The following is a 26,985-nucleotide window of genomic DNA, read 5'->3' on the forward strand; positions in this document are numbered from 1 at the left end:
TGGCAGCAACTCAATGCATGAAAGCATGAACACATGGTCAAGGGCTTTAGGTGTTGTTCAGACCAAACATCAGGATGGGGAAGAAATGTAATCTAAGTGGCTTTAACTGTGGAATGATTGTTGGTGCTAGACGGGTTGGTTTGAGTATCTCAAAAGCTGCTGAACTATCGGGTGGGAAAAATGAAAAAAGAAACATCCAGTTCTGTGGGCGAAAGTGCCTTGCGAGTGGTTAGCGGAGAGCGCGCAGGCTAGTTCAAACTAACAGGAAGGTGACAGTAGCTGAAATAACAATGTGTTACCACAGTGGTGTGCAGAATGCACAACATGTCAAACCCTGAAGTGGATGGGGTACAGTGGCAGAAGACCGTGAACGTGGCAGGGACAGGAGGCGCTTAAAATGGAGCCGAAGTGTCCTACACTGTCTTGTACAGTATTACTTTAGCATTGCCAGACTACTGAGGTGCAGGATCACAATCTGATTCGGCATGAAGTGTATTGTTTTGCAGTAACAGAACAGAGCATCAATGTAAATAAATAAACAGGACAAAGATGGTAAAACAATTTCATTGAGTTTGTATGCCATCCAGACAGATCACTCCGCACATAAGCACACTGTGGTCAGAATAGAGATTACAGCGCTGCAGTTCCAGAGTGCAGGAAAAGCAAATAAAATGCTAGATTCATCTTTAGTGTACGAGATAAGTTATCTTGGTTAACTTTAGTTCAGGCTGACCATTGTGTTGAACTGAAGCTTTATAAGACTGACGGCACTGGGAACTTAGTGAGCAATTTTAGGTTCCGTGTCTGAGAAAGAGTGAGCTGGCGTTGGAGAGGGTCCAGAGCAGGCTCACAGGGTCAATCCTGGGAATTAAAGGGTGAATGATGTATAGGGAGTGTTTGACGGCTCTAGGCCTGTACTCACTAGAGTTTAGAAGACTCTGGGTCATCTCATTAAAACTTATCAAATATTGAAAGGCCTAGATAGCGTGGACATAGAGTTGATGTTCCCTATGGTGGAGGAGTCTAAAACCAGAGAGCGCAGCCTTAGAATTGAAGGACGTCCCTTTAGAACAGAGATAAGGAAGAATTAATTTAATCAGAGCATGTTGAATTGGTGGAATAAATGCTTCAAAATCTAATTATCTATTATCTCTCTCAACCTTGTTCTCCTGCCTTCTCTCTGCAACCCTTGACACCCTTGCTAGTCAGGAAACTCTTTAAATGTACCTAAAGACTTGGCCCACAGCCATAAGTGGCAAAAAAATCCACAGATTTATCACCATCTGATTAAAGAAATTCCTTCTCATCTCTGTTCTAAAGGTACATCTTTCTACTCTGAGCCTGTGCCCACTGGTCCTGGACTCCCCTATTATTAAAAACATCCTCACTACATTCACTCCGTATAGGCCTTTCAATATTTGATAGATTTCAATGAGATACCCCTCATTCTTCTAAACTTCAGAGCCTTCAAACACTTTGATCCATGCCTTCTAATGCAGTTTTGTTTTACGTCCTGTGTGTGATCTGCTGTATGTATTGTGGGTGTGCCGTGGTCCGGAGGAATGTGGTTTCCTTTGGTTGTCTGTATGTACAGTCGGATAGCAACACAACTGAAGGTGAGCATAAACACACACACGCACAAAGCAAAGCTACTCAGATACAAAGTACGTACATAAACTACTTGCATAGCTCAATCCAAAGAACAAACACAGATACACATCACCCACCGAACACACACAATAAATATATTGCAGGTTCATAAGCCAGGGTTTGAAAGGCTTTGGGGAGAAGGCGGGAGGATGGAATTGAGAGGGAAAATCAATCAGCCATGATGAAGTGGTGGAGCAGACTCGAAGGACCAAATGGCCTAATTCTGCTCCTATTTCTTATAGTCTAATAATTTATTTTATAATTTCCCATCTTAAGCTTCAGACAATAACATTTTCAAACTAACAACACACACTAAAAATGCTGGAGGAACTAAGCAGGCCAGGCAGCATTGATGGAAAAGGGTAAACAGTTGATGATTTGGGCCGAGACTCTTCATCAGGACTGGAAGAGTGAGAAGTTAGAGTAAGAAGGTGGGGGTGGGGGGGGGGAAGGAAGAAGGACAAGATGGTAGGCGATGGGTGAGGGGGAGGGGTGAAGTAAAGAGCTGGGCAGCTGAAATGGGAATGGTGAAGGGGGTGGCAATTACTGGAAAGCTGCCTCACATGGAAGGGTTGTTTGGGCCCCTGAATCATAGTGAGGGAACAGGTCTGGTACTTGTTCCACTTGCAAGGCTAAGAACCAGGAGGGAGATCAGTGGGGAGGGATAGTCATGTGGGGAGAGATCCTGGAGGAAAGTGGGAAGTGGAGGGGAAGGAAAGATGTGCTCGGTAGTAGGATCCCATTATGGAAGTTATGGAGAATTATGTGCTAGTTGCAGAAGGTAGCATAGGTGAGGACAAGCGGGATCCTATCCCTGATAGGATGGCAGGAGAATGGGATGGGTGAAATGGAAGAGATGCAGGTGAGGGTAGTATTGTTGGTGGAGGAAAGAAAACTCCTTTCTTTGAAAAAGGAGGATATCTCATTAGGTCTGGAATGAAAAGCCTCATCCTGAGAGCAGATGGAGGGCCTGAAAGAAGGGGATGGCATGTTTACAAGCAACAGGGTGGGAAGAGGTGTAGTCCAGGAAGCTGTGAGAGTCAGTGGGTTTGTAAAAGATATCAGTAGATAAATTGTTTCCCGAGAGGGAGGTGTCAGAAATGGACTAGGTAAATTTGAAGGTAGGGTGGAAGTTGATGAGGTCAACGAGCTGAGCATGGGTGCAGGGAGCTGCCCCAATGCAGTTGTCAATATTGCGTAGGGTAAGTTGAGGAGTGATACCAGTGTAGACAGTTCCACATGGCCGACAAAAGGCAGGCATAGCTGGGACCCGTGCGAGTGCCCGTGGATACATCTTTGCTTTAAAGGAAGTGGGAGAGCCAACAGAGAAATTATTGACATTGAAGCTCAGTTCTGCCAGATGGAGGAGAGTGGCGGTGGAGGGGAACAGAAGCAGAGAGCTTTAAGGCCCTTCTAATGGGGGGGGGGGGAATAAAGGTCCATAAGGGCTGGAAGTCCATGGTGAAAATGAGGCAACCAGGGCCAGGGATCTTGAAGTCATTGAAATGATATAGAGTGTGTAATGTGTTGTAGATGTAGGTAGGAAGGTACTGAACCGGGGGTGGGGGGGAATAAAACAGTGTCAAGGTATGCAGGTATGAATTCAGATGGGAAAGAACAAGCTAAAACAATGGGTCTACCTGGACAGGCAAGTTTGTGGATTTTGGTCAGGAGGCGGAAATGGGAGGTGTGAGTTGTAAGGGAACTATGAGGTTGCTGGCAGAGGATGGAAAATCCTGAGAGTTAATAAGGTCAGTGATCCTGCAGGTGGCAATAGCCTGGTGCTCCTTAGTGGGCTCCTGTTTGAGGGGTAAGTAAGAGGAGCTGTCACACAGTTGTCGCTTGGTCTCAGCAAGGTAGAGGTAATTCCTCCAGACTACTACAGCAACCCCCTCCCCTTATCTGCAGGTTTGATGGTGGAGTTGGGATTAGTGTGGAGAGAGTGGAGAGCAGTACATTTGGAAAGATTGCAGGTGGAATTGGAGACAGGAGTGGTAAAGTTGACTTTTCTAGCCACTTCTTTAGGTCCAATGTACACCAACTCCACATTCCAGGAAGCATATTTGCGGACACGTATAATTCATTTTATTGCAAAAATGAACAAAAACCACAAGAGGCAGATGAAGAATCAGTAATTAATCATTGGCTAATAAATAAATTCAGGGAAAAATCAAAATAACTTCTAGATTATAGCGATAAGCCCCGTGCCAGTGCTGTGGTGCTTACTGATAGGAGTATGAAACGGAACTTATCACGAAACAAAAATAAACACAGAGCTTATTCATACCAGAAGACCGAGTAAGGAAAGGGCCTCTGAGTTCTCGCAGAATTTTATGGCTTTTCCGAATGTCTGTGAATTATAAAAGGACATTGAACCCAGGACCATTAGCTCATTACTTTTTTATTTCTGTTTTTTTTTGGCAATATTTACTTTAACTTAACTATTTAATAGACAGAAATATACTTACTGTAATTCAGTTTTTTACCTATATTTATTTATTTATCATGTATTGCATTGTACTGTTGCCGTAAAGCTAACAAATTTCACAATATATGTTGGTGATATTAAACCTGATTCTGATTCTGTATATTCCAGAGATTGATTACCAGATATTCCAGAAAGTGTACAGACACAGATACACACACACACACACGCACACACACACACACACACACACACGCACACACACACCACACACACACACGCACACACACACACACACACACGCACGCACGCACGCACACACACACACACACACACACACACACACACACACACACACGCACATACTCTCACTCATACACACACTCTCTTTCTCACTCTCTCACACACATGCACACATAATCACGCACACAGGCACACACTTATACAGTCATGCACACATATACATTCACACATACTCACACACAGAAACATGGAAACAGAAAACCTACAGCACAATACAGGCCCTTCGGCCCATGAAGCTGTGCCGAACATGTCCTTACATTAGAAATTACCTAGGGTTACCCAAAGTCCTCAAGTTTTTTGAGCTCCATATACCTGTCCAGGAGTCTCTTAAAAGACCCTATTGTATCTGCCTCCACCACCATCGCTGACAGCCCATTCCATGCACTCACCAATCTCTGCGTAAAAAACTTATCCCTGACATATCCTCTGTGCCTATTTCCAAGGACCCTAAAACTGTGTCCTCTTGTGCTAGCCATTTCAGCCCTGGGAAAAAGCCTCTGACTATCCACACGATCAATGCCTCTCATCATCTTATACACCTACATCAGGCCACCTCTTATCCTCCATTGCTCCAAGGAGAAAAGGCCAAGTTCATTCAACCTATTCTCATAAGGCATGTTCCCCAATCCAGACAACATCCGTGTAAATCTCCTCTGCACCCTTTCTATGGTTTCCACATCCTTCCTGTAGTGAGGTGACCAGAAATGAGCATAGGACTTCAAGTGGGGCCTGACCAGGGTCCTATGTAGCTGCAACATTAGCTCTCGGCTCCTAAATTCAATTCCATGATTGATGAAGGCCAATGAACCTTATACTTTCTTAACCACAGAGTCAACCTGTGCAGCAGCTTTGAGTGTCCTATTGACTCAGACCCCAAGATCCCTCTGATCCTCCACACTGCCAAGAGTCTCACCATTAATATTATATTCTGTCATCATATTTGACCTACCAAAATGAACCACTTCACCCTTATCTGGGTTAAACTCCATCTGCCACTTCTCAGCCCAGTTTTGAATCCTATCAATGTCCCACTGTAACCTCTGATAGCCCTGCACACTATCCATAACACCTCCAATCTTTGTGTCAAGAGCAAATTTACTAACCCACTTCTTCATCCAGGTCATTTATAAAAAAGCAAGAAGAGTAGGGGCCCCAGAACAGATCCCAGAGGCACACCACTGGGGACTGACCTCCATGCAGAATATGACCAGTCTACAACAACTCTTTGCCTTCTGTGAGCAAGCCAATTCTGGATCCAAAAAGCAATGTCCCATTGGATCCCATGCCTCCTTACTTTCTCAATAAGCCTTGCATGGGGTACCTTGTCAAATGCCTTGCTGAAATCCATATACACTACATCTACTATTCTACCTTCATCAATGTGTTTAGCCACATCCTCAAAAAATTCAATCTATCCTCAAAAAATTCAATCTGTCTCGTAAGGCATGACCTGCCTTTGACAAAGCCATGCTGACTACTACTAATCATATTATGCCTCTCCAAATGTTCATAATTCCTGCATCCCAGGAACTCCATCAACTTACCAACCACTGAGGTAAGACTAATTGGTCTATAATTTCCTGGGCTATCTCTTCTCCCGTTCTTGAATAAAAGAACAACATTTACAACCCTCCAATCCTCCAGAACCTCTCCTGTCCCCATCGATGATGCAAAGATCATCGCGAGAGGCTCAACAATCTCCTCCCTTGCCTCCCACAGTAGCCTGGGGTACATATCTTTCAGTCCCCATCACTTATCCAACTTGATGCTTTCCAAAACCTCCAGCACATCCTCTTTCTTACTATCTACATGCTCAAGCTTTTCAGTCTGCTGTAAGTCATCCCCACAATAGCCAAGATCCTTTTCCGTAGTGAAAACTGAAGCAAAATACTCAATAGGTACCTCTGCTATCTCCTCCGGTTCCATACACACTTTTCTACTGTCACACTTGATTTGTCCTAGACTCTCACATCTTATCCTCTTGCATTTAATACTTGTAGAATGCCTTGGAGTTTTCCTTAATCCTGTCTGCCAAGGCCTTCTCATGGCCCCTTCTGGCTCTCCTAATTTATTTCTTAAGCTCCTTCCTGCTAGGCTTATAATCCTCTAGATCTCTATCATTACCTAGTTTTTTTGAACCTTTTGTAAGCTCTTCTTTTTTTCTTGACAAGATTTACAACAGCCTTTGTACACCACGGTTCCTGTATGCTACCATCCTTTCCCTGTCTCTTTGGAATGTACCTATACAGAATTCCATGCAATACCCTTTGAACATTTGCCACATTTCTTCTGTACATTTCCCTGGGAACATCTGTTCCCAATTTATGCTTCTAAGTTCCTGCCTGATAGCCCCTTATTGCCCCTTACTCCAATCAAATGCTTTCCTAACTTGACTGTTTCTATCCCTTTCCAATACTATTGTAAAGCAGACAGAATTATGATCACTATCTCCAAAATGCTCTCCCACTGAGAGATCTGACTCCTGACCAGGTTCATTTCCCAATACCAGATCAAGTACAGCCTCTCCTCTTGTAGGCTTATCTACAAATTGTGTCAAGAAACCTTCCTGAACACACCTAACAAACTCCACCCCATCTAAACCCCTCGCTCTAGGGACATACCCATTGACTTTTGGGAAATTAAAAACTCCCACGACGACAACCCTGTTATTATTACACCTTTCCAGTATCTGTCTTCCTATCTGCTCCTCGATGTCCCTGTTACTATTGGGTGGTCTATAAAAAACACCCAGAAAAGTTATTGACCCCCTTCCTGTTCCTAACTTCCACCCACATAGACACCATAGACAATCCCTCCATGAATTCAGCCTTTTCTGCAGCCGTGACACAATCTCTGATTGACACGTCCCCACCTCTTTTGCCTCCCTCCCTGTCCTTTCTGAAACATCTAAAACTTGGCACTCAAAGTAACCATTCCTGCCTCTGAGCCATCCGAGTCTCTGTAATGGCCACAACATCATAGCTCCAAGTACTGATTTGCGCTCTAAGCTCATCAGCTTTGTTCATTATACTCCTTGCATTAAAACAGACACATTTCAAACCATCGGTCTGAATGCGTCCCTTCTCTATCACCTGCCTATCCTCCCTCTCACACATTCTCCAAACTTTCCCTATTTCTGAGCCAATCTCCCTTTCCTCCTTCTCTTCAGTTTAGTTCCCACCTCCCCTAGTTTAAACTCTCCCATTAGTCTTAGCAAACCTGCCCGCCAGGATATTGGTTCCCCTGGGATTCAAGTGCAACCCGTCCTTTTTGTATAGACAGACAGACAGACATACTTTATTGGTCCCAAGGGAAATTGGGTTTTGTTACAGCTGCACCAACCAAGAATAGTGAAGAAATATGGCAATATAAAACCATAAATAGTTAAATAATAATGTTAATCATGCCTGGTGGAAATAAGTCCAGGACCGGCCTATTGGCACAGGGTGTCTGACACTCCTAGGGAAGAGTTGTAAAGTTTGATGGCCACAGGTAGGAATGACTTCCTATGACGCTCAGTGTTACATCTCGGTGGAATGAGTCTCTGGCTGAATGTACTCCTGTGCCTAACCAGTACATTATGGAGTGGATGGGAGTCATTGTCCCAGATGGCATGCAACTTGGATAGCATCCTCTTTTCAGACACCACCGTCAGAGAGTCCAGTTCCACCCCCACAAAATCAATAGCTTTACGATTAAGTTTGTTGATTCTGTTGGTGTCTGCTACCCTCAGCCTGCTGCCCCAGCACACAACAGCAAACATGATAGCACTGGCCACCACAGCCCATAGAACATCCTCAGCATCATCCGGCAGATGTTAAAGGACCTCAGTCTCCTCAGGAAATAGAGACGGCTCTGACCCTTCTTGTAGGTAGCCTCAGTGTTCTTTGTATGGGTCTCTCCTGCCCCAAAAGAGGTCCCAGTGATCCAAAAATCTGAATCCCTGCCTCCTGCTCCAATCCTTCAGCCACACATTTATCCCTCACCTCTCTCTATTCCTATTCTCACTGTCACGTGGCACAGGCAGTAATCTCGAGATTACTACCTTTGTGGTCCTGCCTCTCAACTTCCTTCCTAACCCCGTAGTCTTCTTTCAGGACCTCCTCTCTTTTCCTGCCTGTGTCGTTGGTACCAATATGTATCACAACCTCTGGCCGTTCTCCCTCCCACCACAGGATATCTTGTACACGATCAGAAACATCCCGGACCCTAGCAACTGGGAGGCAAACTACCATCCGCGTTCCTTTCCTGAGTCTACAGAATCGCCTGTCTGACTCCCTAACTATAGAGACCCCTATCACTGCTGCCTTCCTCTTCCTTTTCCTCCCTTCTGAGCCACAGGGGCAGACTCTGTGCCACAGGCATGACCACTGTCGCTTCCCCCAGGTAGGCTGTTCCCCCCCCCCCCCAACAGTACTCAAGCAGGAGTACTTATTGTGAAAGGGTACAGCCACAGGGGTACTCTCTAGCCTCTGACTCTTGCTCTTCCCTCTCCTGACTGTTACTCACTTATCTTTCTCCCCAGGCCCTGGTGTAGAAAACCTACATACAAATTCCATGCATGAATGCAAACTCTGACACACAAAAACACAAATATCCATTCACAGTCACAGACACACAGCAAACACGCACATGCCCTCATACAAATCAGAAGAACAGACACTGGGCTTTTGATTAATTTTGAGTTTATCGGTTCTGAGCAATGAAAGTTGGTAAATTTGATAAACTGGTGTTATTATTATCCTCTGTCTAGCATGCTGTTCATGCATTGCAACAGTGCACTGAGGTTCTACAGATACAGAGTAACAGAATGCAATACAGTGTTACATTTAGAGAGGATGTCCTTAAGGAACAAGCTCACAGCAGAGCAGATTGAAGACAAGAATCCATTTCATCATACTGGGGAACAGTCCCACAGTGCAAGGTTTGCCTCCCGCCTCCTATAAGTAGACTTTGAAGTGGTCAGGAGGATTGTGATACTGTTTGATGGCTTGGAGTGTGTGAGGCATAAGTGGATCAAAATGATAATGTTGTATGTTCTGTGTGTTGGGATTGCCGGATATGACTCGGATACCACTTTCAAGGCCCTGAATCCCAATTGTCCAATCTCACCACAAATCAGCCCTACCATCGACCCTGACCCCTGGCAGGTGCTTACACCTTTTCATACTGGCAGTATGGCAACTGCTATGGCCGGTAACTCGGGGTAGACTCCTTCCTCCAATGAAGCACACACACCATTGGTTTCTTTACCATTCTCACATCAGCAGGGTGCAGTTACCACTGGCCACCGGGAGGGGGCAGCCCCTTTCAACCTCACCAAAGATGTTTCCTCCAAACATCCTTTAAAGGGAGTGGCTGATGTCACTGGGAGCCCTATCAGTATGAGAGGAGAAGAAATTTTATTGTATTAGGTATTTACACAAAAAAAAAAACACATGGAACATCACAGCCTGATAGGAAAACACAATGCCCAGGAATAAAAAAAACAATTACAGAAAGTAATAGATACAGCCCAGTCCATCACAGGCAAAGCCCTCCCCAGCACTGAGCACTTCTACAAAGGTTACTGCCACAAGAAGCCAACATCCATCGTCAGGGACCCCAACATCCAGGCCACGCTCTCTTCTCCCTGCTGCCATCGGGAAGGAGGTGCAGGAACCTGAGGTCCTGTAGCACCAGGTTCAGGGACAGTTATTACCCTACAGCCATCAGGTTTCTGAACCAGAGTGGATAACTTCAATCAACTCAACACTAAACTGATTTCACAACCTATGGACTCACTTTCAAGGACTCTACAAGGCACGTTCTCAGTATTATTTATTTTTAAAATTTACATCTTTTTGCACTTTGTCTTAGTTCACGTAGAGCTTTTCATAAATTCTATTGTACTGCTTCATTTTCCTGTGAATGCCAGCTAGTAAATTAATTTGAAGGAGGTATATGATAACACATATGGACTTCTTTATTAAACTTACTTTGACTCGAATTTACTTTGTGATGCACCATCAATAACTCACACTGAGACGTAAGGCGAGATATCGGCTTTTATTGACTGGAAGAAGGAACCAGGAGTGAGTGTCCATCATACTACGTCCTGGAGACTGAGGCCGAGCGTCAGGCCTCAGATCGCCTTTATACAGGGGTCTGTGGGAGGAGCCACAGGAGCATTCAGCAGGGGGCATGTCCAGACAGACACATAGTTCACCACACTTTGAAATAGTAAAAGTGAGAAATCCAGAAATAAAATTGAAAGCACTTGAAACATTCTTCCGGTTTGAATACCTTCATGATGAACACAGCCTAGCAGAAACACAGAAAATTCCAGAAATACTCAGCAGCCAGGTGGCATCTGTGAGAAGGGAAACAGAGTCAAGTTTTCAGATCAGAGTCTTACTTTAGAGAACATTTGTCAGAACCTGATGAAGGGTCCCCGACTGGAAAAGTTTCTTTTTCCATAGATGCTGCTGGACCTGTTGGGCATTTGGGGATCTGTTTGTTTTGGATTTCCACCATCTGCAGTTTTTTTTGATTTTGAAAAACACAGGCTAACGTGCTCTCTGAACAAGGAGCTTAACAGAAAAGAAAAGTGATGGTGGGAAAAAGGAGATCTTGCATTACGGTGGCATCTTTCATATCCTTAGGATGGGCCAAGGTGTTTTGCAGCTGGTGATATACTCAAGAGATCCTGGAAATCCAGAGCAACACACAAAATGCTAGAAGAACTCAGCAGGTCAGGCAGCCTGAACTGTTGAGTTCCTTCAGAATTTTGTGGCTAGCAGCCAGTGGAAAAGCTTCTGAAGTATAGCCAAATTGTTGACTAGGAAGCATGGCATATGATTTATGTACAGGAAGCTCTGCAGCCCACTACACCCTGAATGACCAATGAATAGGATCTTTATAGACTGCCTGCATCATGATGTCATGTCTCTGGACACCCTACAAGATCAATATAAAACAGAAAATGTACACTTAGTCAAATAAGCCTAGGCAAAACACTGAAAGATGTCACGGTGTGCGCTGGCAATGATGGAACCCAAGTTTGGAGAAAGACAGGCTCGCATGTAGAGGAGGCAAACAGTTTGTACATTGGAATTCCAACAGAACGTCGGTGGCTCAACCCAGCAACAAAACATTCTCAAAACTAGGATCTCATGATAAGCGCTAAGGAATGACCCAGAATTCCTAAGCCTATCAAAATAAACTTCATGAGGTTAAGCAATTAATAATACTGGTTAATCAGCAATTAACCATGGCTGATCTATTTCCCTCTCAACGCCAATCACCTGCCTTCAGCAACAAATTCCACAGATTCACCACTCTCTGGCTAAAGAAGAATGCTACTCCAGATAACACATTTTGTATGTTATCCAGAGTAACGCATACAAAAATGCTGGGGGTCAGGCAGCATTTATGGAGAGAAATAAACGGTTGAAATTTCGGGCCAAGACCCTTCACCAGGATGAGGATACTGGTCTTGATTGTAGAGATAGGAAGAGCAAAATGGTAGAAGAAATCTGAGGAAAAGATTAGATATTCTTATAAAAGGTGAAAAATCCAGGGGATGTCAGCAAGTTAATCAGCATCCGTGGACAGCAAAGCAGGATTAGCATTTTGTATTAATGAAATGTGGACAAACATTAAAGGAAAGCAATAGGTTTAATCCCGAGTATTGTCCTGGATCATAACTCAGAGTGACTTTTAATCCTTTGAACCAGTGCTTTCCCAGAAAAGTAACGACAATAGTTCTTATGCAGAAACCTGATTCATGTTTTAACTTGTATATTGCATTCCATGTCAATCACCAACCTGCTCAGTTTCACTTGTGGGCTGATTGCAGCTGTGTCATTACATGGAATGGCATATAATGAATTCTGCGTGTCCCAGTTCTTCCAGCGAACCAATCCCACACACCCATTCTTTTCCCATCATTATGTAGGGTTGTTTTTTTTCTCCCCACCCCCACCCCCAGTTTGGAAAGCTCTTGTTGAATCTATTCCATCACTGAGCAGCGTGCTCCATACTCGGAGTAGGGAGAACAAAGTCTCCATCTGTGGTTCACCTGTAAATCTCTGTAAGTGTTAGGCAGGAGTGATGAAAGACCTCTGGTGAGTTTATAAGGAATGCCAAGAACAGTTCTAGTATGGAAAAGGAATTCAGGAAGTAGATTCCAGTGGATTAGTTTTAACAAAGAGGCAGCAAATTAGAAAATTTCCTTAAAGGTAGACAAACACTTGTAGTACTTTAACTATGTCTTTCTGGGTTGGGTTACTCAAATCTAGGTGTACTGTTTTTAAGGCATGCAAACAAAACTTCTCCAATACATCTGATACTACTACTAAGCCAATTACTAATTCCCTCTTCACTTGGGAAATGTTTATCTTGTGCTGTGTGGGATCACCAAAGTGCTTCTCTTGTTCTGGGTAACCACATTTACAGGGATTCCATGACAAGAGATATGAACTGGAAGCTGCAGAAGGTTATCTATCAGCACCTGCAATTCCTGATCACCACACGGGATTGTTCTTCTTCAGAACTGTGCTCTGAAAAGAGTTGGTTTGAAATGCTTCTGAAGATGAATGAAGTTGGGACAGTAGAGCTGCTGCCTCACATCCCCCAAGACCCAGGCCATTCAAGTGTGACTGTAGGAAAGTGTGTATGGAACCGGAGGAGATAGCTCAGGTACTTAATGAATATTTTGCTTCAGTATTCACTACGGAAAAGGATCTTGGCGATTGTAGGGATGACTTACAGCAGACTGAGTAAAAGCTTGAACATATAGACATTAAAAAACAGGATGTGCTGGAACTTTTGGAAAGCATAAAGTCTCTGGGACCCGATGAGATGTACCCCAGTCTACTAGTGAGGGAGGAGATTGCTGAGTCTCTGACAATGACCTTTGCATCATCATCAATGCGGATGGGAGAGGTTCCGGAGGATTGGAGGGTTGTAGATCTTGTTCCCTTATTCAAGAAAGGGAGTAGAGATAGCCCAGGAAATTATAGGCTAGTGAGTCTTACTTCAGTGGTTGGTAATTTGATTGAAAAGATCCTGTGAGGCAGAATTTATGAACATTTGGAGAAGCATAATATGATTAGAAATAGTCAGCATGGGTTTGTCAAAGGCAGGTCGTGCTTTACGAGCCTGATTGAATTTCTTGAGGATGTGACCAAATACATTGATGAAGGTAGAGCAGTAGATGTAGTGTATATGGATTTCAGCAAGGCATTTGATAAGGTACCCCATGAGAGGTTTATTGAGAAAGTAAGGAGGCATGGGATCCAAGGGGACCTTGCTTTGTGGATCCAGAACTGGCTTGCCCTCAGAAGGCAAAGTGTGGTTGTAGATGGGTCATATTCTACATGGAGGCCGGTCACCAGTGGTGTGCCTCAGGGATCTGTTCTGGGACCCCCTTCCCTTTGTGATTTTTATAAATGACTTGGATGAGGAATTGGAGGGATGGGTAAGTAAGTTTGCAGATGACACAAAGGTTGAAGGTGTTGTGGATAGTGTGGCTGTCAGAGGTTACAGTGGGACATTGATAGGATGCAAAACTGGGCTGAGAAGTGGCAGATGGAGTTCAACCCAGATAAGTGTGAGGTGATTGATTTTGGTAGGTCAAATATGATGGCAGAATATAGTATTAATGGTAAGACTCCTGGCAGTGTGGAGGATCAGAGGGATCTTGGGGTCCGGGTCCATAGGACACTCAAAGCTGCTGCATAGGTTGATTCTGTGGTTAAGAAGGCATATGGTGTATTGGCCTTCATCAACCATGGGATTGAATTTAAGAGCTGAAAGGTAATGTTACAGCTATATAGGACCCTGGTCAGACCCCACTTGGAGTACTGTGCTCAGTTCTGGTCGCCTCATTACAGGAAGGATGTGGAAACCATAGAAAGGGTGCAGAAGAGACTTACAAGAGTGTTGCCTGGATTGGGGAGCAAGCCTTATGAGAATAGTTTGAGTGAACTCGGCCTTTTCTCCTTGGAGCAACGGAGGACGAGAACTGACCTGATAGAGGTGTATAAGATGATGAGAGGCATTGATTGTGTGGATAGTCAGAGGCTTTTTCCCAGGGCTGAAACGGCTAGCAAGAGAGGGCACAGTTTTAAGGTGCTGGGGAGTAGTTACAGAGGAGATGTCAGGGGTAAGTTTTTAACGCAGAGAGTGGTGACTGCATGGAATGAGTTGCTGGTGATGGTGGTAGAGACAGATACAATAAGGTCTTTTATGAGACTCCTGGACAGCACATGGAGCTTAGAAAAACAGAGGGCTATGGGTAACCCTAAGTAATTTCTTAAGTAAGTACATGTTCGGCACAGCTTTGTGGACTGAAGGGCCTGTATTGTGCTGTAGGTTTTCTGCTTCTATTCCAAACATACATAATTTACTGAAAGCAGTAAGTGAAAAACACCAGAGATATACTGAACTAAAAGGTGAAATTGAAAGACAATGGTACACGAACTGGGTATACGTTGTCCTGATTGGAATTTCTACCACTGATACCATCCCAAAGTCACTACCCGATAACGTTAAAGAAATAGGTCCACACAGTAATATCTATGCAGATCTTTGGAAAGCCACAGTACTAAGCAGCACTAAAGTGGTCTGAAAGCGCATAGCAATTGAGAAATGAGTGCGCTTTGCCAAGCCCATGGCTCAGCATGAGAAAAAATAAAAATCTAATAATAATTGTAACGTTCTCCTTCGGGTGTAACGAAACGCCGAATTTAACGTCCGGATAAACCACAGTTAATAAGAACCAGATCGCAATAAGATTAACCATTTACTGTTCACTCTTCACATTAACATATGGTGAAAACTGTTGATAAAACAATACAAGATTGATACAGTATTTGTTCCTTCCTTAATATCACATTTCAAGTGTAAATACTTGCAAAGGTGACTATAACTACATTACACTAAGGTGCAGTATACAGGGAGAGTTTACCTGCTCCATTGACTACTTTAAATACACTTCCATGCAAACTATCCGCGACTCTTTAACTAACGAAAGCATAAACATTATCTACCGTCGTTACCTCTAACAGGATCAGCATTAACATCTTAGTTCAATATATCGATTATCTATTAACTTACAGCGTTGCTCTCACTGTGATTTCTCATGCCTGCAAAACAACTTCTGCTCAGGTGAGCCTCGTGGAAAGCCCCACCCTCGCGCTAATTTCAAACCGGTGTTTTCCCACAAGACGCGGCGAAACCGGATGTGACGTCATCGCATGCCGATATATTTTACATGCAATGAATATACTTTAAACACTCCTAATTCTAACTAGAAAATACTATTGAATGAATTACTAAGCGAAAATATTATAAACTAAATAACTGTCGTAAAGACAGCACAATAATAATAAATAAGCAATAAATATTAAGAACATGTGATGAAGAGTCCTTGAAAGTGAGTCCATAAGTTGTGAGAACAGTTCAATGGTGGGGCAAGTGAAGTTGAGTAACGTTATCCCCTCTACTTCAAGAGCCTGATGGTTGAGGGGTAGTAACTTTTTCTGAACCTGGCGGTGTGAGTCCTGAGGCTCCTGTACCTTCTACCTGATGGCAGCAGCGAGAGGAGAACGTGTCCTGGGTGGTGAGGGTCCCTGATGATGGATGCTGCTTTCCTGCAACATTGCTCCGTGTAGCTGTGCTCAGTTGTGGGGAGGGCTTCACCTGGGATGGACTGGCTGTACCCACTATTTTTTGTAGGACTTTGTAGGAACTAGGACTTGTCTTTCTCGAGTGAAGGAAGATAAGAAGCAACTTAATAAGACTATGAGAGGCACAGATTGAGTGGACGGCCAGCTCCTTTCTCCCAGGGTGGAAATTACCAATAGCAGAGGACATCTAAGAGTGGAGGAAAGCTGAGGGGAAATGTCAGAGAGGTGGGGGCCTGGAATGCACTGGTTGGTAGTAGTGACTGGAACATTTAAGGGACTCTTTGAGAGGCACATGGGTGTAAAAAAAATGGAGGGTGATGGCTGTGTAGGAGGGGAGGGTTAGATTGATCGAAGAGTAGGTTTATATAGATGGGCACAACATCATGGGCTGGAGTGCCTGTACTGTTCAATGTTCTATGCTCTAATAATTAAGAACAGTATCTATCTCAAAGAGCTGTACACCACAGAGATAGGCCCTTTGGCCCATCACACCCATGCTGACCTTTCTGCCCATCTACACATATCATTTTATGCTTGCTTATTCAAGTATCTTGCTAAATGACTATTAAAGATAGAAATTGTACCTGATTCCACCAGCTCCTTTGGCAGCACACTCCAGATATTGACTTCCTTCTGTGTTAAAAAAAACTTACCCTCTCCCCCCCCCCTTCCCTTCTCACCATAAAATTATATCATCTTGTTTTTGATACCTCCACCAAAAGAAAGAAAATTGGACTATTGATCCTGTCAGTTTGCATGTAATTCTATAGAACTCTATTACACCATCCCTCAATTTCAGCCTGCCCAGCCAGTTCTCATGACAATCGTCCTCCATCTGTTTAAAAAGCAAATGCGGTTGTGGACTTGAGAAAGAGTAAGATGAGGGAACAGCCGCCAGTCCTCATAGATGTGGAGAGAGTGATCAATTTCAAGTTCCTGGGTGTCAATATCCCTGAGGCTCTAACCTGGACCCAACATATTGATGCCATTATGGAAAAGGCAAGACAGTGGCTATATTTTATTAGAAGTTTGAGGAGATTTGTATGTTACCAAAAACACTCGCAAATTTCCTTAGATGTATCATGGAGAGCATTCTGACTGGCTGCATCACCGTCTGGTATGTGGTGGGGGGGTGGGGGGTGGGCTACTGCACTGGACCGAAATAAGCTGCAGAGAGTTGTAAAGTTAGTCAGCTCCATCACGGGTACTAGCCTCCATAGTATCCAGGATGTCTTTTAAGGATCAAGGCCTCTGAAAGGCGGCATCCATCTTGGAGGACCTCTGCCACCCAGGACATGCCCTCTTCTCATTGCTACCATCAGGAAGGAGGTAGAGAAGCCAGAAGACACACACTCAATGATTCAGGAACAGCTTCTTCCCCTCAGCCATCTGATTTCTGAATGGACATCGAACCGTGAACACTAACTACCTCACCACTTCATTATTGCACATTTTCTGCATGATCATTTAATTTAACTATTTAAAAATATATATATGCTTACTGTAATTCACAACTATTTCTCTCTTTTATCATGCATTGGATTGTACTGCTGCCGCAAAGTTAACAAATTTTACAATATGTGGCGGTGATATTAAACCTGATTCTGATAATACAGCTGGATTAATCTATGGATTACTGATTTGTAAAAAGGATAAGGAGAAGAAAATCTCCAGGGAAATTATAGGCATCTGCAAATCTGTAGGGGACATGATAATGGGGTACTGCATCTTTCCAAGTTTAGACAGAGACAGTGACCAGCAATAATTAACTAATTGGAGTGTGTTTTTTAAGTTAGAGAGCAGAAAGGTTTGATGAGTAGAATCTGGTTTACATATGGACTTGCAAAAGGCATTTGACAAGGTAAAGGGGGAGGTTGGTGGTTTTGAAGTGTATTATATTGATTATATTATAAATTTTACAAAAAAAAGAGGTGGCGATTCAAGAGGCTGCAGATGCTAAAAACCTGGATCAAAAAATAACTGCTGGAGGAACTCAACGGATCAGACAGGTGCTAGAGAGAAATAGAGAGAGGCGAATGAAATCACCATTCATATACCGCCCCCTCCCCACCCCACCCACAGATGTTGCTTGGCCCATTGAGTTCTTTCAGCTGTTTTGTTTTTTGTATCTTTGGTGGATTTACGTTTGGGAAAGAAGTCAGGGTAAGTAGATCAGGTTTCACAGGGGTGCATACAGGGAACATGGAGCATTATGTAACAAGGTTGAGAGTAGATAGCTCCAAGATGAACATAGTCAATTGGAGAAGGGCCAGTTTCATTGAGATAAGAGCAGATCAAACCCATTACCTGGAATCAAATCTTGACAAACATGTGATGAAACAATTTACATTTAAATTGAAGATGATCCTAAATAGACACATAACCGTGAAAATCACAATGGCTCTGCCTTAATTTATTTCAAATGTTGACAAATTCAGTATTGGTTCCTGGAGACAGGAAAACAGAAAATATTACTCACTTATTCCAAGAAGGGTGTGAGGATAAAATTAGTAACCACTCCTCAATCCATTTAATCTCTTTGATGGGTAAGTTTTAGAAACAATAATCAGGAGTATAACTAGCTCTAACTGATTAGACAAGTGTGTGTCAATTCAGGAAAGCTGGCATAGATTTATTTAACACAAAGTACTCTGCATATGCTGTGGTCAAATCAAGATGTACAAACAAGCTGGATGAACTCAGCAGGTCGGGCAGCATCCGTTGAAAGGAGCAGTCAACGTTTCAGTCCTGACAAAGGGTCTCGACCCAAAACATTGACTGCTCCTTTCAACGGATGCTGCCCGACCTGCTGAGTTCATCCAGCTTTTTTGTAGGTCTAGATTTATTTAAGACAAGTCATGCTTAGTTAACTTATTGGAGTGTGTTTTTTTAAATTAAGAAGCAGAAAGGCTTGATGAATAGAATCTGCTTTACATACGGACTTTAACAAAGCATTTGATAAGGTGCCACCTGGCAGACTTGCTTATAAAACAGAAGCCCGTAGAATAAAGGGCGTTGTAAGCTGTGTGATTAGAAACTTGCCAGGATCAGAGCAATAGCAAAAAGTTATTTGTGCATTGTGTGTGGTGGAGAATTATTTTTGGAACTGTAGGGAGCTGTGCAGTGGAGTTATCCATGGTTTAGTACTCAGTTCTCAGTTATACACACTGAATGTTATTGAGTCGGACCTGACTACTGGCAATGCTAGCCAATGGTGTAGTGGCACCCACACCAAACTTCAAGGCAAGTGCTTCTGGTTTCAAATCCGGCCGGCTCTTTGCGTGCCCTTCCATCCAGGCTGAGTTGAGTGTTGAGCTAGTAACTCGGCCCCGTAAAAAAACTAAATAAATGGAAAGGTTGCCGCCTGATATACCACAAGGTGCGGAGAGGAGCCAAACACGTATGTGCACAAACTCATTTCCAAATCTGTGGATGGCACAAAACGTGGTGGCATAGGGAACAGTGAGGATGGTAGTAGGTGCCAAAGAGATATTCGAAGGCTGGGGCAGAGGAAGATGGATGGCAGATTTAATTCTCAGAAATAAAGTGTGTTGGAATATTGAACTGGAGTAATATAAAGCTAACAGGCATATGTGTGCATGCTTTGCTGGGCGCAGCCTCAGAATACAATGGTTCCACTAGTGAAGAGTGTTGTAAACGGAATGAAGGGAGTTACTGAGAATGAAGGTTTTTCGGACAATACGTGGTTAGGATCTGGGATGCAATGATGGGAGAGTAATGGGGCAGATTAGACAGGGAACTGGGTAAGTGTCTGAAACGGGGGTTCCCAACACTTTTCATAACATGAACCAATACCATTAAGCAAAGGGTTTGTGAACCATAGGTTGGGAACCCCTGGACCCTGAGTCATTTGTCATTTGTGGAATGGCACTGGATGGATTATTATTACTGGATCTGAATCGGGATCAGGTTTACTATCACCAGCACGTGTCGTAAACCTGTTAACTTAGCATCAGCGGTACAATGCAATACATATTAATAGAAAAAGACCTTAAAGCACGGTAAAATATATATATATGTATGTATGTATGTGTGTATACTTTGAATTGAAGTTAAATAAGTAGTGCAAAAATAAAAAAAAATAGTGAGGTAGTGTTCATGGGTTCCATGCCAATATGGCTAGTACGGACTTAATGGGCCCAATAGCTTGCCCTGGGTGTTGCAATCTCTGAGGTTTCGTGCCAAGTTCCTTCTTAATTATGCTGCCTTGATGATCATTACATATAATGCCAGAAGTACATATTAAATGGGTTAATATTGATGTTTATTAATCTGTCACAAGAAAAGCCCTCAAGGATCGAACACTTTATTTAATTGACTGTGTTGTTCCAATGAAGATTTAAACATGTTGGGTCTTGCAAATTGTGGTGATAATGTTGTTTGACAAGTTCAGAATTGCCATTGCATCATGTTATGTTTTTCTGAGTTTGTCAGTGAGTGTTGCTGCCTGGTAACGACTATCTTGCTTTAATGCACATCACCAGGATCGGGTTTATCATTGCTGACATATATTGTCAAATTTATTGTTTTGTACAATCTAAGACATAAAAAAGTTACCAAAAGAATGTATAGTAATTCTTAATTACTTTAATTTACTAAATATTATTACTATTTATTTTACAAAAATGAATAAATACTGCAAAAGAGGATTAGTGAGGTGGTGTTCATGGGTTCCTGGACCATTCAGAAATCTGATGGCGGAGGAGAAGAAGCTGTTCCTAAAGTGTTGAGTGGGGGTATTCAGGCGCTTGTCCTGAGATGGTGAGATGATGCTAGGCGCTGCTTTCAGTGTGATACTGAGACAATGGTGCTCCAGGTAGCATCCTTGGAGTGGATGTGGGAGGCTTTGCACATCATTAAGAATGGCGGTGGGTTATGTGGCGTATGGTATGAGACCACATGGAGTAATTGTACCAGCCACTGTCAGTAGTCAAGAATCCAATAAAGGATGTTTGGCTGGTGCCTCTACTTCCAGCAACACAACAGACAACACAGGCTGTGAAGATAAAAGTTTGATTTGCTTATTCACCTCATTGTGACCCTCGTGCTTCATTTGTCTGCTTGCAGCACGCTGCTTCTGGAACTGCAGCACCATCGTTGGTAGCCACGCCATTGGATGCACTTGTACACCTGCTCGTTGATACTAATATCTAATCAGCCAATCAGGTGGCAGCAACTCAATGCATAAAAGCAGGCAGATGTAGTCGAGAGGGTCTGTTGTACAGAACAAGCGTCAGAATGGGGAATAACTGTGATATTAGTGACTTTGACTATGAAATGATTGTTGGTGCCGGATGGGCTGGTTTGAATATTTCCGGAACTCTGATCTCCTGGGATTTTCATGCACACAGTCTCTAGAATTTACAGAGAATATTGCTAAAAAAGCAGCCATGCCGGATTCTACTCCTGTACCCAATAAAGTGCTGACCGAGTGGATATTCTGCATTCCATTTTCCTAACTCAAAGTTAGGAAATGTTCGCAAACAAAATCTTATCAATGTTATCTCGGTATTAGTGACAATAATAGACTAATTCCAAGCTTGTTTAGCCATTAGTCAGATTACTGTGTAGATGTGTGGGTAGGAGGTAGGAATGGGGCTTGTTTTACTGTTGTGCAGTGATGCTTCTTGGGAAGAAAGATCTTGGCTCAAACCATCAATGGTTTGTTCATTTCCACAGATGTTGCCTGACCTGCTGAGTTCCTCCAGCATTTTATATGCATTGCTTTGGATTTCCAGTGTCTGCAGACTTTCTTGTGTTTGTGTTCCGTTTTGTTCTGCGGAGCATCATGGGCACCAGAATCCGTGGCAAAACTTCTGCTCTCCTCCCAGCACTCCTTTGAGTGTATCAGTTGTTAACACAAACGAAGCATTTCACTACCTGTTTCAGTGTAATTGTGTTGCCCAATTAATATTGATGTCAGTGGAATAGATTCTGAGAAGGGGGAGTTGGTGAGTTTGAGGAGAACAACCGAATAACCCTTCCCTCATATGGGTTAAAATCTCTGACCTTTGACCTGTGTCTCACAGGCCTGGGTGGCCGTATATCTTTCAGTTAGCCTCCTTCCCCCGCCCTCTGCCCCAACCTTATTATTCTGGCGCCTTTCCCGCCCTTCTCAATCCTGAAGAAGAGACACGGCCCAAAATGTCGACTGTTTATTCATTTCTATAGATGCTGCCTCGCCTGCTGAGTTCCTCCAGCATTTTGTGTGTGCTCCCTAGCCATGAGTCGGATTGAATTTCCTGACAAGCTCCCACAGTAATTGCTGAGGATGTATTTTTCAGAGCGGTATACTTCTGAGGAATTCAGTGCAGGTTTGAAGCCCTTTGCAATGGCAGTTTGTCAACAGGAAAGCAGGAGTCAACTCCCTGCTGATGTCAGGTCAGGAGCACTTGCCTGAGATCAGCCAAAGCATCTCCCGGCAGGAACCCAGAGGTGAAGTGGTCAGTCTGCACACACACTTACTTCCACTTGGAGGAGTTTCATCTGAAAGTGGGAGCAGCTCATGTGTGATGTCTCGCTCTTAGACCAAGGGCGTCGAAACGCTCCTTTCCTTGCTGGTGGTGACAGACTAAGTCAGCCCCTGCACGCCATGCTCAGAGACAGTAATTCTGAAATTCAGCCGACACAGTGGGTAGTGGATCCCATTTCAAGCAGGAAGCCCCGGGCGTCTGATGCTGCACTCTGTCACGTAGTCCCACAAAGAGACGCAGCGCAGAAATGGATCCTTCGGCCCAACCACACAGTTGGATCTCGCGGTCAGAGACTTGATGGGATTACAGCATCTCACAGCAGGGCGGTTGACCCGTTGTTCTTTTGGCATCCCATCACCCTCACTCTCCACAGACCTCCAAAGCTTTTCTCTTTCAAGGTTAAAGGGGGGAGTTTAAAGGTGAAAAGAGGGGGAAGTTGTTTCTATGCAGAGAATACTTGGTGCCTGGAATGGATAAGAGAATCAGGCAGTTTGGTGGAGCTTAAAGAGGTTTTTAAGATACACTTGAATATGAAGGGAATGGAGGGATGTGCAGGATACACAGGAGGAGGACATTTGTATGAATTGTCAACAAGGTTGGCACAACATTGTGGGCCGAATGGCCTGTTCAGTGCTGCACTGTTCTGTGCTCCATGTTTTCTATTCACATGTTACCCTGCTCCTTTGGAATTTACTGCTTAATCACAGATCACAGAGGCTGTTGGTGCATTTGCCTCCAAATCCTATACCTATAAGGTATAGATGTGAGTTTGGAGTGTCTCAAGCCCTGTAGGTTTTGAAATCTCTGCCACGGGGACAGTTTTCACTCCAAATCTGCCCCTCGCAATTAGATATTGTCACCTCTCATTCTTCTGAATTGCATGGGAACAGGCCCTTCAGCCCATCAATGCCTGCACTGACCGCCAGGTACCCATTTATACCACTTCCTCATCAACTCCACTCAGAATCTACATACTCACCCACATTGTGCGAGCAATCATCAGTGGGCAGTAACCTATCAATCGCTGTACTTATGGGATGTGGGAGGTGTAAACTCCATTATGGGCCCAAGAGTCCACACTGGGCTGTGCTGCCATGTTCTGTGTCCTGTTCTCTTCGGAGAAAAGGAGGATGTGAAGTAACTTGATAGAGGTGTACAAGATGATAAGAGGCATCGAGTAACACTGTCTGTTTCTCTGTGACAGGCGCATTGATGGAATGGTACGGGCTGTGGACATGATGGATTGCATCATGGGTCAAGATGCCAACATGACGACTCTTCATCAGGGCCACGTGAAAACCTCCAGTGGTGACCTGGACAACAGTAGCATGCCACAGGTGAACACTTCCCTATTGATCGCTGGCCCTGTCAGGTCCATGGCAGTGCCTATCTTCTCGATGACGCTGGGAGCCCTGTCCAACATCATTGCCCTCTTCATCCTGCTCAAGAGCTACGCCAGGTTCCGCCGGAGGTCCAAGGCCACATTCCTGCTCTTTGCCAGCAGCCTGGTTCTCACTGACTTTGCAGGCCACATCATCCCTGGTGCCTTGGTGCTCCAGTTCTATTCCGGGAAAGTAGAGAGTGACAACCACATATGCCAGCTGCTGGGAGGCAGCCTGATCTTCTTTGGCCTTTGCCCGCTCTTCCTTGGTTGCATCATGGCAGTGGAGCGATGTGTGGGCATCACCAGACCTCTCCTGCACTCAGCGGTGGTCACCTCCACCAGGACTAAACTGGTGATTGCCAGCCTTTGGGTGCTGGCAGGCATCGTGGCCATTCTTCCCTTTCTGGGTTTTGGTAGGTACAAGCTCCAGTACTCGAAGACCTGGTGTTTCATTGCTGTGGGCTCGCAGAACAACTGGACGGACAGTGGCTTTGCTTTTCTCTTCTCATTCCTTGGAGTGAGTACACTCGTCGTGTCCCTGATCTGCAACACCATCAGCGGGGTGTCACTCATACAGGCACGGATTAAGAAGAGGAACTACAGTCGAAGAACAAAGTCACATGACATTGAAATGGTCGTCCAGTTGGTTGGGATCATGATGGCTTCGTGTATCTGTTGGAGCCCGATGCTGGTACGTACCCTGTTAGTAAAATTCACACCGATCTCTCACCTGGGACAGCATAGCAAAAAGCCTCTTGGTGCACATCTACTCCCCTCTGTCTGCACATGTTCCCTATCTCTCTGTTCCCTTCATGTGGCTGTCTAAACACACTATAATATCTACTCGCAGACCACTCTGGCCAGCACCCTCCATTGACTTTGTAAAAGACTTGTCTCGCACACCTCCTTTAAACTTCCCTCTCTCACCTGCAAGCTATGCCCTCTTATGGTTTGCAGTTCTACCCTAGGAAAGAGCCTCTGACTATTGACCTTGCTGTGCCTCTGATAATTTTGCCAACCTCTCAGGTCTCCCCTCAACCATTGACACTCCAGACAAAACAGCCCATATAGTTAATACTTTTTAATTCAGACCGCACTTAGTAAGCTCCTCTGCATCCTTCTAGTAATGGGGTAAATAACGCAGGAGTCTAAATGTGGCATAACCAAAGTTGGAAAGTGACGTCCTGTCTCTTATACTCAATGTCAGAACTAATGATGGCAAGCATGCAAGTACCACCCTATCTACTTGAGGTGTCACTTTGAGGGAGCCATAGACTCGAACCCCAAGATTCATCTGTACACCAGTGCTCCAAAGGGTCCTGCCATTTACTCTATATGTTTCCATTATACTAACCAAAAGTCAGGCTGATCTGATGCTAACCTTCACTCTGTGTTCCTGCCACTCTTCAATAATCTACCCACTGTAGCTCCACCTTAATAACACCCGAAGATGAGATGATTCATTCAGTCCCTCGTTCGCAGCTCCAGCGACTCGTGTCTGATCCTGACTCTGGAGCTGTCTGTGTGGAGTTTGCATGTTCTTTCTATTTTGTTTCATTGGAGATATGGCCCTTCCAGCCCAACGAGCCCCCACTGCCCATCTAACATACTAACCTGTACGTCTTTGGACTGTGGAGCACCCAGATGAAGCCAAGTGGTCACAAGAGGAACATACAAACTCCTTCCAGACAGCAGTGGGAATTGAACCCAGGTCACTGGCACTGTAATGGCATTACACTAATTGCCACGCTACTGTGTCGCCCCAATTCTCCGTGTGTGCTCCCCGAGTGCTCCGGCCTGTGACCTGGCCGATATTCATCTCTCACCCTGTGGCTAGAGTGACTCAGAAGCCAATGATGTGTATCCTTAGTTGTAACTCCAAATATGTAGCAGTTAGATCATACAATATCGGACAGTGCAATACAGTAATAAGCTATTCGGCCCATAATGTTTAGCAAATGACACTGAACCCTTTCTATGTGCATGTGGTCCATATCCCTTGATCATCTAGAGCCTCTCGTGTAAACACCTCTATTGTATCTATCACCACCAGCGTGGCAGGGTGGAGATACGGCTGTACCAAAGGAGATGTAAAACACTCCTTTCCTCTGCTATCCTGCAGGTCACCCTTGGGCCCCCAGATCAGGGTCACATGAAGCCATGGGAGCAGGTGGATGGTTGTATGAGCAGCCGGTGCAGATCACAAGCCCTGGTTAGGTGACCACTGACGTCAAGCAGACAAACTCTGAAGGGTATTGATAATGGCTGAGGTCACCCATCCTGTAAAGACACTGCCCAGAAGAAGTCAATAGCAAACCACTTCTGTAGAAAATTTTGCCAGGAGCAATCATGGTCACGAAACCATCATCACCCACATGATGATAATGATAATAATGATAATGATAATGATAATGATGATGATGATGATGATAATAATGATGATGATGACAACTACCACCAACCGTGGCAGGAAACCCAAGCACCTACATCTCTGTGTAAAAAGTAACCTTTCCCTGCACATCTTTGAAGTTGTTCCCTCTAATCTTCAATGTATGCCCTCTAGTATTGGACAATGTTGACACTGGGAGAAAGACATCAGCTGTCTGTCCCTGCCTGTCATCATTTTATAAATATCTTTCAGGTCTCATAAGGACATAAGAACATTAGGAGCAGGAGTAGGCCATCTGGCCCATCGAACCTGCCCCGCCATTCAATAAGATCATGGCTGATCTGTCCGTAAACTCAGCTCCATCTACCTGTCTTTTCCCCACAACCCTTCACTCCCTTACTATGTAAAAACCTATCTAACTGTTTCTTAAATATATTTAGTGAGGAAGCCTCAGCTGCTTCCCTGGGCAGAGAATTCCACAGATTCACCACTCTCTGGGAAAAACAGTTTCTCCTCATCTCCGTCCTAAACCTTCTACCCTCAATCTTGAGGCAATGTCCCCTAGTTCTAATCTCACCTACCAATAGAAACAACTTTCCTACTTCTATCTTATCTATCCCATTGAAAATTTTGTATGTTTCTATAAGATCCCCCCTCATTCTTCT

The 26,985-nt window shown here is 44.1% G+C and overlaps 1 protein-coding gene across 6 annotated transcripts in view; it reads left to right on the plus strand.

Moving 5' to 3' along the window:
* The window catches only part of LOC132406549 (prostaglandin E2 receptor EP1 subtype-like), a 34,950-nt gene that overhangs the window by 2,815 nt on the left and 5,150 nt on the right, over positions 1-26,985 (plus strand). For 5 of the 6 annotated variants that reach the window (XM_059992361.1, XM_059992362.1, XM_059992363.1 and 2 more), the window contains exon 2: positions 23,752-24,622. In XM_059992361.1, coding sequence (XP_059848344.1) covers positions 23,765-24,622 — 858 coding nt within the window. In that variant the 5' untranslated portion in view covers positions 23,752-23,764. Of the gene's footprint in view, positions 1-12,993; positions 13,061-23,751; positions 24,623-26,985 lie in introns of those variants that run through there. The other variant, XM_059992365.1, reaches the window with a different exon arrangement.

Source organism: Hypanus sabinus, chromosome 16, assembly GCF_030144855.1.
Source record: "Hypanus sabinus isolate sHypSab1 chromosome 16, sHypSab1.hap1, whole genome shotgun sequence".
Taxonomy (NCBI): Eukaryota; Metazoa; Chordata; class Chondrichthyes; order Myliobatiformes; family Dasyatidae; genus Hypanus; species Hypanus sabinus.